We start from the raw sequence: 15,730 nt of genomic DNA on the forward strand, positions 1-15,730 counted from the left end.
GGGTATTCCAGAAAGCGGGTTATGTGAAAACTCAGAGTAGGTTAACCATGAGATGAGGGAAACTCTGAGGTATCTGTTCCAGAAAGAGAGGTAACTGAAACTCTGAGTCAGTCACCATGGTAACAGACTCTGTGAACATAACCTGCTCGCTGACAGGTTTTCTTCAATAAACCCTGAGTGTTTCTCTGTCTCCTCCCTCTTACACGCTGTTTCATTTCCTCATTCATTCAGTCCGTGTCAAAGCTTGTATGGAAGCGCATTCATTAGCGGAGATTTACCGTCTGTCACAGTCTAAATCCTGCTGGATATTAGTTTGTTACTCAGGACTGTCTTAAGTTACTGAATTTATGCACATCAGTCATTTCTTTGGACATCAGTTTTTGTCTTTACATTCAAATATTACACAGCGAGAATTCACCCTCAGCTCAGAATCAAACCTCTGTTCTTTTTATATTTATTATTTTTATAACACTGTGCACAAGGATCAGACTGTCAGTCTGTTAGAGCAGCTCCCAAATGTTTATTGCACATAATGTGTAGGTCTAATTATTTACATTTTAAAAATCAGTATGAAGCTTTAGACACGTAGTATCAATGACTAATGATCTCTGTCACTGATGTCACTGGTCGCACTGATGGAACATAATTCCTATATCCTAATATTGGGGATTATATGTTCATATTTCTGAGTGAGCAATGGTGCAGCATTTCACTGTCTTTACATTTACTACATTTGTAGCTGAAATAAAGTCACTGAATGCTGTTGAGTCAAGATACAAATAGATGTGCAACATTTTAAAATCTACTGTATTTTAACCTCAACGTCTTTTCAAGTGCAAATCACCAAACACATTATTACTGGGTCAGACTGTGAGTTTACAGTCATGTCTTTATGTCTTTGATCTATAGCCTAGCCTATATGTTTTAAATCTTCTGCCTCCTGTGTTTTTCCCCATCAGATTAAATCTGAACAAATATATTATTATATATTATTAATATAATGTAATGTATCTACAGCCTGATACACAGTCAGATTCCACCACTTTATCTTCATTAAGGAAATGTAAGTCTGATAAATGATGAATAAGCTTTTTTATTAACTTTATGGTTAACTTATTGACACTTTCCTCGCTCTGACTCAGGCTCTTCTTTTAAAGATAAACGTGCACCGTCTGCTACACATGCATTAATATCTCTACATCCACTGGATTAAAATGGAGGCGCTGTCTTTTATTTACCTGTTGCCATGGTGAATCGTGGAGTCGGAGCTCCATTGATGATGGCTTTTTATTGTCGGCTTAACTCAGAGTGAACATACTCAGAGTTGACTGAACTAACTCAAATCAGCTGTTCTGGAACTGGTAACTCAGAGTTTCCCATCTCAGGGTAAATCAACTCAGAGTTCAAGGTTAGACTCAGAGTTTGTTGAACCTCCTACCTGGAATACTCCTCTGCTACCTGTTCCTCAAAGAATGACAGATTATTGGTCAGTGACATTTCTGTTACAGCATATTGAGCTTTTATAGCCTGCCTACATTCAAGTGGGATGCTGAACCAATGCAACAAAATTAATATTATCTTCATTGATGTAAACTTATACATGATGACTGGTAATGCCCTGAAGAGAAGTGTTGTGGGGCGGGCAGCACTAGCTATCGAACATGCATATACTATAATGGAGTGTCACAAAGAAACTGCCAACATATGGGGCGTCGGTGGCTTAGTGGTAGAGCAGGCGCCCCATGTACAAGGCTGTAGCTGCAGCGGCCTGGGTTCGACTCCAGCCTGTGGCCCTTTGCTGCATGTCTCTCTCTCTCTCTCTCTCTCTCTCTCTCTCTCTCTCTCTCTCTCTCCCCCTTTCACACTTGTCTGTCCTATCAAATAAAGGATAAAATGCCCAAAAACATATCTTTAAAAAAAAAAGAAACTGCCAACATATTTTGCAAAAGTATCAAAACTCAAAAGATTCTGAAGGTTTGACACATTTACATGTATCAACTCGAAGCTCCCGATACTGTGAAAAGAATCTGTCAGCCTGTCACTTGAAAAAAATGTATTTTGTGGTTGAATGTTTTATTTTAAATTAATACATCGGGTCCCCTCGGGTTCTAAGGCACATTGTTTTAAAAACCTGCATTTTTTGATGTTTCCTGTAGTTACCTGGTGGGTGACGAGCTGTGGGTGGTGATGGAATACCTGGCTGGAGGTTCTTTGACTGATGTCGTCACGGAAACCTGCATGGATGAAGCCCAGATAGCTGCTGTGTGCAGAGAGGTAAGAGACACGAGACACCAGTCTGCTTGGTAATTAATTAAAAAAAGCCCACTTTGACATCATCTCTGTTCGTTCCTCTCTTTCTCTCTCGCTCGCCCTCTCTCCAGTGTCTTCAGGCATTGGAGTTCCTCCACTCAAACCAGGTCATCCATCGAGACATCAAGAGCGACAACATCCTGCTGGGCATGGACGGCTCTGTCAAACTCAGTCAGTCACTTCTTTTTTGTATTTGTATAAAGCTGCTTGCAGCATAACACTGAGGATTGTTGTTGTTGTTGTTGTTGTTTCTTTTGATCAGCAGGGGGAGCTCTGATTTTACTGTGACCAGTATTGAACTTCAGTCAGTGAAACAACTGTGGACACAGTGACCACAGAGGTGGTATTTCCAGTTAGTGTGTGAAAGATATCAGAGTTACAGCAGATTATGTTAATGCTCATTTGGTAATTAATGACTCATGTACATCCACCTGTGTTTCATGATGAAAAGTGACCTGCTTCACTTATGGCTGGTTGAAAGTACTAATGTTGTTGCCCTGTAAAAAAAAAAAAAAAAGGATCAGTAATGTGTGTTTCATGTTTTGTCTGACTTTCACCTATTTGAAATGCATCATTGATTATAAGATGATAAAAGGTTATATTTTGGGGGATTTACCTGAACTTTTATGCAGTTTATATGAGCCTTTATATTGTCATATACAGTAGATTTAAATGTAAAGGTTTGATGCAAACAGCAAAAAGGAGAATCTATCACATGGTCAAATATTTTTGTTGGAGAGATGGTTTTGGCTCTCAGGACACTTTTCAGTTCTTAAATGCCCTGAAAAAGTACAACAGCTTTCAAATGTATCACAGAATTTTAAAGATTGATAATTGGTAATTTAATACCAGCAAGTCTTCAAGGCAGAGAATCTCAAATGTTGTGAATACATGGACTCATTTTCTATCTCCTCCTCCTCCCAGCTGACTTTGGGTTCTGCGCCCAGATCACTCCAGAGCAGAGTAAACGTAGCACCATGGTTGGGACTCCATACTGGATGGCTCCAGAAGTCGTGACCCGTAAAGCTTACGGCCCCAAAGTGGACATCTGGTCCCTGGGCATCATGGCCATAGAGATGGTGGAGGGGGAGCCGCCGTACCTGAATGAAAATCCACTCAGGGTGAGACTGTGTTGCTGTGTGTGTTTGCTGAAGGCTGAGTGAGGGAGAGTTGCTGTGATGGGAGCAGTTCTTTTACGATTTAAGTATGTAAACATGTCGTGGTCAAAAAAATACAAGTATGAACCTGAAAATGAGCCTAACAGGTCCCCTTTAAAAACTGCACATGGCTGCCTCAGTGTCATTCTTTAAATCACCACTGGACGGCATCACAGAAGAAGATTTAGTAATGTGTAAACTGTAGACTATTACTGTATGTTGCTCACATGTGCATGTGTTGCTCAGGCGCTGTATCTCATAGCAACCAATGGCACGCCCGAGCTGCAGAATCCTGAGAAGCTGTCGACGATATTCAGAGACTTTCTGAACCGATGTCTGGAGATGGACGTGGAGAAGAGAGGGTCAGCTAAAGAGCTACTGCAGGTACAGCAGCTGTGTGTGTGTGTGTGTGTGTGTGTGTGTGTGTTCGTGTGTTCAAGCTATAAAAATAAAAATTCCCCAAAAATAATACACACAGTATTTATGTACTGTCCAAAAACCACCTGACGGCAGTTGGAAACGGCAGTTGACAAAACAATATCAGCTCCACTTGACCTCTAGCTAATGTTTTGTCAAGAAAAATTATATTGATACAGCTCCATAAGTTTGATTTTCTCTCATATAACACCTTCCACATTGTGTTTTTTTAAGTAACACTGTGCACATACAGTAGATCTTTGTTTGTTTCAACATTTAACTGTGATTTCACACAGGGGCCAAGATTTTCATAAGTAAGAGAGCAATACTGTGACATTAAAATGCTCCAATGCAAGTAAAAGTCCTGCTTTGCAAATGTCACTTTAATAAAAGTCCCTAAGTTTCAACAGTAAAAGTAATTGTAACGCTGTAATCCTTTTAGTTATATTAGATTATTGCATTGTTATTACTATTTAACTTACTGTGAATAGTCTGATATATAAAAATAGATCATATTTTATAAGATCATCATACATTTTTATGTCAAATAGAGATGCACCAATTCATCAACTGTTGATTGGAATCTGACAATTTTCAGTTTGATCAGCCATGACTGGTGACTGGCCAGTCACTCTTAGATATAGCTAATCCTGGGCCAATCAAGTTTACATTCATGCGCAGCAACTCATTCTCAAAAGTTGCAATTAATTCCGATGCACGCTGCACATGCTTTGAAAGCTACTGTGTTAAGCTAACGAGCAGACTGGGTCGTACCATCTCAAATCTGTGTAAATCATGAAGTTGATAAGTAGCTCAAAAATGTAGCATAGCAAAACTAATGCAAAGAGTATAGCGTTCTAACATAGCATGCTGTTTAGTCTAGTAAGCTGTCTTACCAAGTGGGGTCCATTCGATAGATTTGGTAGTTTATACCATGGTAACAAAACATTTTAACACCAGTGATCAAAAGGAAAATAAAATAGTTTATTAATAGTTGAGCTGAAAGAGAGCTGTCAATTTAGTGTGATCTGATCACGCCCCCACAATCCTGAGAAATGGTCTGAGCAGCCAAATGGGACATTTTTGAACCAGGTTTTCTAATAGATATGAAGATTTTTTTTCAGTTATCTTTGGTAACATATATGCATTTTACTATTTCAGGGTATGGTTCCATTAAATTTGTGTATGCTGGAAATTGTCGTTCTTAGAAAGAAAGAAAATATGAAATCAGCCAAAATTGGAATCGGCAGGTCAGACTTCGCCAAGGAAATTGTAATTGGTGCATCTCTAGCATGAGTCTTAGTATGTAAAGTAACTTGTAACTATAGCTGTTAAGACATTTAATTGAAGTAAGAAGTACATAATTCAAATTGAAAATACTAGAGTGAAATACATTTACCTTAAATTTGTACTACTACTTGAGTAGATGTACTTAGTTGCATTTCACCACTGGACACCAACAATCAGCACTCAGTCTGTCTCATTACTTTCAGTCTGTGTCTTTAGAGTTGGTTTCAGAAATAAAAATTGAATCCAGCCTCAGTGTTATTTCAAAGGTTCAGCTGTACAGACAGACAGATGGACAGACAGCTGTGTAGGTGGAGGTGTAACTGAGCAGCCAAGTGAGTTGTGTAACTGTCCAATGACTCAGAGCTGAGAGGTGAAACTGGGACTTTATCCTGTTTCAGAAGAAGGTCTGCTAAAGAAGTAATTTAATTTAATGGCTCCTTTGTATGAGTGCGTATACTTGTTCTCTGAAGTAATAGTTTAAAGGTTGATTCAATTGAGTCTCTGTGTGTGTGTGTGTGTGTGTGTGTGTGTGTGTGTGAGTGTGAGTGTGAGAAAGGGCATTGAATAAGAGGTTACGTAGGACTGCTTTTTATTGAGGCCTCTGTGGTATTTCAGTTAAATCACAGCATTTCCACTGTGGTTGCATTAGAAGGGAGACCCACTGCTTTAAACCAAGCAGTTCTAATTTCTCTACCTTGAGTTTCTGAGATCCACCTTGTGATGAAATGCAGAGGTAGAGGGGGAGAGAGGTGAAACAGTGTGAAGCAGTTAAAGACAAGAACAAAGTAATGAAACACTGAGACAGCAGGTGTTAGTGAGGAACAGTCCCAGGACTGACAAATTGGTTCTCAGTTTGTTGAGTAGAACAGTTTCAGATTCAAAGATGATGTTAGCCTGAGTGTCAGACTGAAGCTCCCAGAACCTTCAGTCTGACATCGCCTCCATTGAAGGCGATTTACAAGGGGGAGGGAATTTGATTTTTCCCTAACCAATCAGTAGAGATCAACGACTCACCCAGAATCTGACGTCATTAGTATCCATGCCTCGGGGGTGCCGAAAACAAGCGAGCATTGCCCGTTTAAAATGTCTCCGTCGTCGTGCACGCCCAGCTGCATCGCCGTTAAATCCAGTTCAGCAGCTTCCTTAATTTGGTCCTCCATTAACGCGAGTGGTGGCGAAATACCTCGATAGCGTCGTTAATGTGGTCTGTAGGATCTGTAGCGGTCGCCATTGTTGCTATCCTCACCAGTTACCCACCGGCGTACAGCTTGACACCAGCGTGGCGCTGATTGGCTAATCGCTAGACCCCCAGCGTTCATTGGTCCGTCCATCGTTTGGACGAGATAAATCGCAAATTCATTGCAGTATGCCAGACCAGTAATGCAAGCCTACTCAGTTGAGTGGGCGGGGTCTATGGTCTGGAACCAGGCTAAGATGACGTCAAAAATAAGGTGTGCTTTGCTTTAGATGCGGCTACACATGATTGTAAGTTACACATGAAACATCACAAAAAACCATATGATTTATTAATGCAGTCCAAGTAACGTCACCTGAATATCTACCACAAGCCAACATAAACACAGTATAACATCAAACCTGATGAGTTCTCATATCATAATTCTAGGCTGACCAAACGTCCTCTTTTGCCCGGACATGTCCACTTTTCACATCCCGTCTGGGGGGTTTTATAAACTGATGATAATGTCGGGTTTTCCGTGTGTGTGTGTGTGTGTGTTAGAGTGCGGCACGGGCCGCATATTTCTGTCCGAACCCGAACCGAGCCCGACATTATTGAATGACCAAAGCACTGAGTTTGTGTCACACAGTGGTTACAGGCTATTTAACAGGCCGGGCGTGCACCGTGGGTGCTCAGCTGCGGAGAGGGAGACCTCCATGTTTGAGACGGGAGCGGGCGGCGGGAGGTCCGAGGCTTCCAGCGAGAGGAGAGGGAGAAATAAAACAAAATAAGATAAAAAAGGAAAAACCTGTCTCCCTCTTTTATTTTATTTTCAGCGTTTAATCAAGGCGGAGGCGGGCACCGGGAGGTCCGAGACTTCCAGAGAGGGGAGAGGTAGAAACAAACAGCCGTTTGTCTGTGTGTGTTATGTTCAGGTGTTGTCACGTAAATAACAGTGCCCAAGCAATAAACAGGACAGACAATAGCATTTTATTTATTTTTACACTATATTTTCACTGAAAGCTGACCAAATCCAACCCGAGCCCGAATACAATTTATACATTTTTTACCAAACCCAGCCGACCCGCTGGGACCCATCGAGCTCGAATCGCCACACTCTAGTGTGTGTATGTGTCCCCTATCTATAGGGGCCTATCTGAATTTCTGTCTTTGAGAGATATTATTTTGTAATATAACTGAATTTTCTATCCATACATATAAATTTTAAATATATTAAAATGATAAGGCATCTTTGAGTAAACTGCGAGTATCATTTAAGTAGGCTATATGGTCACCCTACTTAATATTGAAGTTGGCCACCGTGTTTCAGCAGCAATGCCCGTATTCAACAGTGGAAACCAGAGGGTATTTCCACGTTTGAACATAACTAGTCAGCTGTCTGTCAGCAAAGCCAACAGAAAATAAAATAAAAGACAAGAAATTTACATCACAAAACATTTAAATTTCACCACCTCTAAATGGATAGCGCTCTGACATGCAGTGCTAAAGCTCTTGAGACCAAAAGAAAAGGCCTCTTTTATTTTATCTAATTTTGCCTTTTTTTTTTCCTCAAAAATCAACTGATTATTTACCCCTTAACTGGTGTCAGGGCATTGAAAGCAAAATTAACCAAAACTGACATGAACCTTGAAACTTTAATTTTCAAAGAATTTTAGATTTACTGTGTCTTTCAAGTTCTTTGTTTTTAACTCAGGTGTTGTCTCTTGTGAGGTAGTTGCAGTTTTGTTTGTATGGGATTTTCAAGTCAAAGAAGGAAATTATCAATTGTGATGAAGTATGGTGTGATTATTTTAAACCATTTCTCAATTCTTAATTTTGACTCTTAGGCCGCTGTAACGTGACAATTCCCACGTGTGAGATTAACAGTCTTCCTCTTCATTTACAAAACAATTACTGTATAGTAATATATACAGTAACAGTTATATATATGTAGATTTCGGCCCTATCACCCAACCCCAGATGACACTATTTCTAAAATCAGCCTGGTCCATGTCTTCTGTTTTTGTACAGTGAACTGAAATCTTTTTTCACTTTTCTCCACCTCAATCTTTCCCCCTCCCCTTTTGTTCCTCTCCAACTCTTCCCTCTCTCCTCCTCCCCTTTTCTACCCTTCCTCCTTCCTGTTCCCATCCCCTCTTCCCCTTCTCTCCTCTCCTCTCTCAGCATCAGTTTCTGAAGATGGCGAAGCCTCTCTCCAGTCTGACTCCTCTCATTGTGGCTGCTAAGGAGGCTGCCAAGAACAACCGCTAGCAAGCCTTGCACTCATTATTCTCTCTCTCTCTTTGTCTACCATCCCTCCTTCCTTTCTCTTCTCCTTTTTTCACTGACTGCACCAAGCTTGACCCCCCCTTACAGGGAGAAATAAGGATAGTTTCTTCCTGTAACTTTTTGTTCGACACTCCACTGGACTCGGACAGGAAGATGGGGTGGTGGGGGGGTGCAAAATGAATGACATCATCAGTGACCAAATGATGTCATCGTTCACATCACAGCCCCCTCAGCCGGTACGAACAACACAATATAGGAGAGAGAGTGTTTCAACAGAGTTTTTTTTTTCTTTCTTTCTTTCTTTCTTTTTTTTTAAATCAATGTTTGTTTGTTTTTCTTACTTTGCCTGTAAAAGCCGCGGACCACAACAGCCAACCAGCAACCTCTGCTGTAGACTGTGTGTGTGTGTGTGTGTGTGTGTGTGCGTGGGTCTGTGTGTCTGTGTGTACGTTTGTGTCTTTACCAAGGTCCGTGCTTCCTGTTTTTCGTCTTTGGCTTTCAGTCTGACTTATTTCATCATCTTCTTTTAAAAAGTGCATTTGTTGATTTTCATTTTAACACTTTTTTAAATCAACAATTCAGTGTGTGTGTTTGAGTGTGTCTATTTTTGGTCATTAAGTTGATTGTAACATTACCTTCTGTAGTTTTTGACATGGAGGAGATCAGGTTTGGTACTTTGTCGTGTCTGCAGTGAGTTAGAGAATATTAATGTTAATTAAAATAAATGAAAGACTGGCAGGCCCAGAACCATCGATGGACAGAGTTTGGACAGTTTGGAGGTTTCCCCTTCCCAAACAGCCATTTTGGCTCAGTGATGTCTTTCCAGGAACTTTTCTTTTTTGCTCTTTGTACTTGTAGGTTTTAGGTTTTTAAAATAATTCACAGTTAGTGATATTAGATCAGTATTTCCCCACATATGGGCTCAAAATCTGACTCAGGTTGCAGCAGAGGTTGTGTTAGACTTTCTTATTGTTCGTCATTTTGACAGACAGGTTCGTAAAAATTACATCATAATCTGAGATATTACCTTCAATTTAGATTTTAGCTGCCGCTGGCTGATGAATTTTATCAGTAATACCAGCTTGTCCTTTATCCTTCACCGCATCAATCCCTCTTTTTTGTATTTGTTGAGCTCAAGAGCTTCAGCAACATCAGTAAGTAACAGTGAATGTTCGACACTTCAGCTGTGGAGATGTTGCTGAACATGACTTCTCTAATTTTTCACTGTTTAAAATGGGTAAAATCTTTTTACATTGTAGAGCTGCGTGCAGCATATTGATTTACTTGGCTCTGTTTATCATGAGACTGCTGTGTGTGAGTGTGAGCACCACACCAGGGACAGATGGTGACATTGCTAACTTTTAGCAACACACAGCTAACGCTACCTAACAGTTATTAACGGACTCAGTGACAGAGTTGAGCCTGTGTGGTGTTGGTGTAAGTTTGCTGGAACCATCAACAGCTCAGTGTTGATTGTTTGTCAATGCCATTGCAGTTACCCGGCTTTTTAAAGAAACTAAGAACACTCAGGTGTCATTACATTTTGCAGTGGTATGTAGAAATATAGCTCACCAATGTAATGGCTAAAGCAATGAGGTAACGGAGGTAACCTCTTTTACTAAAGCCAGCTAGACAACAAATATACTGGCAGCTTTTATAATTTTGTGTGTTTTCAGCACAAATTGATAGTATTCCATTATTGTAGCATTGCACTCCTATTACATGTACTGACTCATGACAGACAGAAGATCAAAATAATTGAATCTTATTTCAGCGTTCTGAGTTGAATGTCTTGTCAGAGCTTTTTGTGTTATGCTCCACTTTCTGTCTATCATATAACAACAACAAAAAGAATTTAAGTCTTCCCCAGGAAAATAGAAACTTAATTGTCACATCCTTGTTTTGAAATTACTGATGTAGACACCAGTGAATGAGCTTTGACAACACTCAAATTTCATTTTAAACCCAATAAGGTGTTAAAAAGCCTCAAAAATTGTATTTAAAGAGAAGTATCTCAAATATTGTACTTACACAAATCCAAAATCGGGTCAGCACAGCCCTTCTAAAAAAATACAACCAAAGGGGAGAAAAAAGCAGTTATGAACTGTGTTTACCCATGATCCATTCTGTCAAACTCACTCCATCTGCGGCTTTGGGACTTCACTGTCTACAGACTCAACACTAAGACTGTGAGGAAGAGAATGTGCATGTCAGCAACCTTTTTTTATACGGTACGTTCAAGATAGAGAAGAAAAATAATAAGTAAGTTGTGTCTATGCTGGAACGTAAAGTGATGGTACATGAAGGATGCTTGTGTATGATAGGAAAAATCATATCTTAAAGGAATACTTCACCCCCCAAATGATCATGTGTACGTCGGTCACTCACTTTGAATTTGTGAAGAAAACTGTTTTTCTTGCATGTCTCCATGGTGAACAAAGAATCCAAAAATGGGGAAAAAAATAAATAGATGTTTTGATAAGGTTCTGCCATTGTTAAATACAGACTCCCTGAATTGATTTATCCATTTTTGAAATGAGGCATGCCAGGAAAACAATGTTTCCTTCACAAATTTAATAGGTGAGTTACTGATTTACAAATGATCATTTCGGGGGTAAAGTCCTTTAATCCTATTTTCAGAAGAATGAGACAAATAAATGCTACAATGGTACAGTGTTGTTGTTCTTTTCAGCCTGATGGATTGTTGGATCCCCAGGAACCCTCTGAACATAAGGTGTATATTTTCTGTGCAAAAAAAGAGAAAAAAAAACTGCATTGACAAAAAAAAAAAGACAACAACAATCTGTTTCATCTTTTGTTTACAGACTATTTTTTATAATCTATCAATGTCAGAAAATTCCTTTTTGTTATGGATAGCAAGATTTGAGTATTTGTTTTGGATTTTTTTTTTCTGCTGAATTAAAGGAACATAGTTTTTCTTGCCAGCAAAAAATGTCATAGGTTCAAATCCTGCAGTAGCCAAAGTTTCCATCAATAGCCACGGTCATTCGCTCTGCATTTGAGCATCAGATATAAAATCCTATGTGAATAAAACACTTCCAAAACATCTATTCAAAACTATCACTTTGATTTCTGCTGTTAGTTGTTTTTATAGTTTTGTTTTTATGTAGTGTTCATGTACCTCTGGCCTTAAACTGTTTCAAAGGTGCAAGACTACTTTAGAATAGCAACATTGGCAACATTTTTAGGCAACAGTGAATGTTGGTGCTGCAACTAACAATAATTTCAATTATCGATTAATCTGATGATTGCATTCTCTGTGAGTGAAAAAATGTTCACAATTTCCCAGAGCCCACAGTAAGATATTCAGATGTCCTGTTTTATTCAACCAAAACCACAAAGTTTATAATGATGGAAAATAATTAAAACAGAATGATTGGCGTTTTTGCTTAAAAAAAGTACATTTTAATTCAATTCTCCAAAATATTTGTGAATCAACCAATCGTTGCAGCACTACATGTTTTGAACTCTACAAAGACCAGTGTGAATGATCAGTGGTAAAGTATCTTTGAGCATGGCAGTGAAACACACAGCTGATTAGACTGGCTGCAGTGTGGAGGATGAACGCAGCTGTAAAATTCATTTATGTGTATAAACTGCCTGAAACTGTTGCCACTGTGTGTCTGTGTGTCCTGGTCTGAACCGCTGGCATAGAGCTGGACTTTCTCTGAGATCTCTCTAAACTCTGTATGTGATTTAAAGTTTTGCTGTTATTAAGCAGTCATCAAAAGACAATGTGACAGAGCATTCTCAGATGCTTGTTAATGAAAAAAAAAACACAGGAATGCATTTTAAAATTGTCCTTCAAAGTCTTGGTGAAATGTTATTTTTACCTTTTTAATGGTGTATTGATGGGCTCATATTAATCCGACAAAGAAAACGTCTAACTACCAAGATGTGTGCTGATGTGATGGATTGGACCAAACTGTAATCATGATTTATTACTTTGTGCCAGATGAGCTTCACAATGTTATTTTTTGCATTAAATTGTCGGTTAAATAAGGAACCACTTATGCTACATTCACATGGAATCAGGCAGACGGCAGACAGACAACAGGTTCTGGATGGCATGGGAAAAACAAACATACAGTCTGATGGAATAGCAGGATGGAAAAACAAAATATGCATGACAGTATGTGGTGGTAATGATGCCGTATTGTTGACAAAGAATAAAATAAAATCTATTAAATGAAATTATTTGGTGTTTATTAATTTATGTAACTTATCGAGTAACATCCAGTAAGTCATCAGATCACCTGTGTTTCACCTTGTGTGAGGGAGCTATGTCACATCCAGTTGTAAATTCAGCAGAAAGTAAAAATATTTTAACTTTTAGGGGCAGTGCCGTCTACCATTACTGTTGCCGATATTGTCTGCCAGCCTCACCTAATTTAACCGTCCTGCTCTCGTTCACTAAAACAATATCCGTTTTGCCGTCTGTAGTCTCCCTGATTCCATGTGAACGCAGCATCAGTAGTTTCTTAACTAAACTTTTAGCAACTGTTATAGAACAATCAAGTAACCAGCCCGCCCCACATAGGTTGACTATGCAAGCATCTTATTACAACCTGCACTTGGGTTTATTTTAAGGCAGCGCCCTCTAGCAACCATATTAATTATAACAGGAGCAGAGGAGGAAGTTACGTGATGTGGCATAAGAGGTGACAGTGTCCCCATAATGTTGCACGAATATCAAATAAGCCCCTGTAGGTTGAGTGGGAGGGGTGGTGGGTGGGTCAAACAAGCACAGGACTTTCACCTAGGAGCGTGGTGTTTGCGCCCCCAAAGTCAACATTAACTTCTTTTAATAACAACCTAGCCCAGTATGCTAGAGCATACTGGGCTAGGTTGTTATAGATGTATGGGACATCTTGAATGTGACATATGTCACATGTGGTTAATGCGTTATGTTGGAGGAAAAAAAGTACTTATTTAATGCCAAACCATGTTTTTTTCCCTAAACCTAACCACATAGTTTTGTTGCCTCAACCTAACCAAGTAGTTTCAGTGTGGAACTGCAACCATTTTATGACGTTTAGGTTGTGTTAAAAGAAATTGACCTATTCTGTTGTGTAGGTATAAGAGTGTTTCATATAACACAAGATAGATTCATTTCATTAACAATTGTAGAAAACAAGATACATTTCTTTAGTGTATAAATCTAGTATTTTTTTCTTCTTACCAGTTTACAGTGTCCCCTCTGTTGGCAAGTGAAATACCCGAGGATTTCAAGTCTAGAGGTCGATCCATGATTAGCATTCACATAATGACGAGCCATAACAAGATTCTTACTGCTGATAGCAGTCTGGTGTTCAGCAGTCGTTGGTTTTAGAGGTCGTTTAGATTGGCCGACATACACCAGACAGCAGGGACAATTCAGATAATAGATAATGTGAATATAAGGCAGGATTTTGAATTTCATCTGCATGTCTGGGAGAAGATTCTCCTCTGATTCAAGTCTCCTTCGTCTTTAGCTGCAAAATGTCACTAAAATAGACAAACAAGGAGGTTGCTTTTATGTCAGAGGGGAGGGGGGCTTTTGCATGTCTGTGTCCTCTATCTCCCGATCCGTCCATGATCATCCTATGTCACCTTTTTTTTAATTTGCCAAGAGAAACTACTGTTCCCACAATAAAATTACATCAAAGAGCATCACATACAGCCTCTTTAGAAAACTATTTCTGCTGACTTAATGATGAGTTACAAATACTGCTGGACCTTTAAACAAGTTGAATACAATTAATTAAAATCTAATCATCTTACTATATGATGTAACCATCAACAAGCAGGACACAAGGGGGGGCTTCAAACTTGGTACAGTTCAAGTTCTAAAAGGGGGACTTGGTTCAGTCCAGTTCTCTCCCCAATGTATCAGAGCCATAATTTATCTGTTTATAAGTCATTTTGATGAATTGAAACAACTCTGAAAACTGAAAAAAGAATAAATAAAAATGTCCAAAAACTGAAAATCTGGTCTGCTTTTTTTTTTTTTTTTTTTTTTTTTGCATCTAAAAAGAGTATAAGTAGAGGACTTGGATTTTTTCAGCTGGACACAAACATGACTTCACATGAATGATGATGTCTCTATGTCTTTAACAGCTGAATGTGTGATTGAGCCTCTGTGTGCTAACAGGATCAGCATAACAATGGAAAAGGTGAACAGTTGTCGTTAATGTGTACAATATCAGTCACCAGAAAATGTTTTGGCATTGTATGTTTCCGCAAACCATGGATATGTTACATTTGTATGTTTCATACCAGCATTTTAAGTGTGGCGTAGTTCACATTACATAGCCTATATATGAGCTGTCTGTCATCAGGAGGAGGAGAGGACAGTGGATGGTGTGACATCTAGGCAAGACTGCTTTCAAACGAGAGACAGACATAAACTACAGCAGTTGTTTTATGAATAGAGCATGAACAGAGCGTGTTCAGCTGTTTGTGGTAACCAGACTAGGTATTTTAAGCCAAAACACAATGTTTTCCTAGCCCAAACTATGTACTTTTTGTGTTTAAACCTAACCACACATTAACCACAGCTTTGTCAAAGCATAAAACTACAAATTGAAACATAAAGTTTAAATATATCCGCAATATAAAAGTACAAATGTTACATATCTGTGGTTTGCAGAAATGAGCAATGCCAACATTAATTCTTGCGACTGGGTTCAGAAAATATATATTTTATAAACTGATGGGTTGTACATTTTTGTGCGGGAAAGAAAATATTGACATGGTGATGTACAAAACTTCACATTACGAAATATAAAGAAAATGTGCAATGTACAGAGATAAAAAACCAAAAGGCAGCATGTTAATCACTAGGCAATATGAGGGGAGATGCCACCCTCCTTGTTAGCAAAAATGCATGCCCCCTGTTAACCTAGTTAACAGAAGTATCAGACAGATTTGTAATTTGAGTTGTCTATAATATTTTCTAATCTATATAGCTAGGGGGTAGGAGGCCAGTAGAGTGTGTTAATAGGTAACAAATTACCCACTGGCATTAGTGTAACATATAGAGACAGATGTGGAATCTTAAGATCAATTAGCCGACATAAAAATACAC

General features: G+C 39.0%; 1 protein-coding gene across 2 annotated transcripts in view; it reads left to right on the forward strand.

Annotated features, from left to right (window-relative positions):
* pak1 (p21 protein (Cdc42/Rac)-activated kinase 1) overlaps positions 1 to 14,630 on the forward strand; it is an 84,480-nt gene extending 69,850 nt beyond the window's left edge. For both annotated transcript variants that reach the window (XM_033631372.2, XM_078166899.1), the window contains 5 exons: positions 2,157 to 2,274; positions 2,382 to 2,481; positions 3,235 to 3,431; positions 3,714 to 3,851; positions 8,536 to 14,630. In XM_033631372.2, the coding sequence (XP_033487263.1) occupies positions 2,157 to 2,274; positions 2,382 to 2,481; positions 3,235 to 3,431; positions 3,714 to 3,851; positions 8,536 to 8,622 (640 nt within the window). In that variant the 3' untranslated portion in view covers positions 8,623 to 14,630. The remainder of the gene's footprint in view (positions 1 to 2,156; positions 2,275 to 2,381; positions 2,482 to 3,234; positions 3,432 to 3,713; positions 3,852 to 8,535) is intronic.
* Positions 14,631 to 15,730: the final 1,100 nt, after the last annotated feature.

Source organism: Epinephelus lanceolatus, chromosome 4 (assembly GCF_041903045.1).
Source record: "Epinephelus lanceolatus isolate andai-2023 chromosome 4, ASM4190304v1, whole genome shotgun sequence".
NCBI lineage: Eukaryota > Metazoa > Chordata > Actinopteri > Perciformes > Serranidae > Epinephelus > Epinephelus lanceolatus.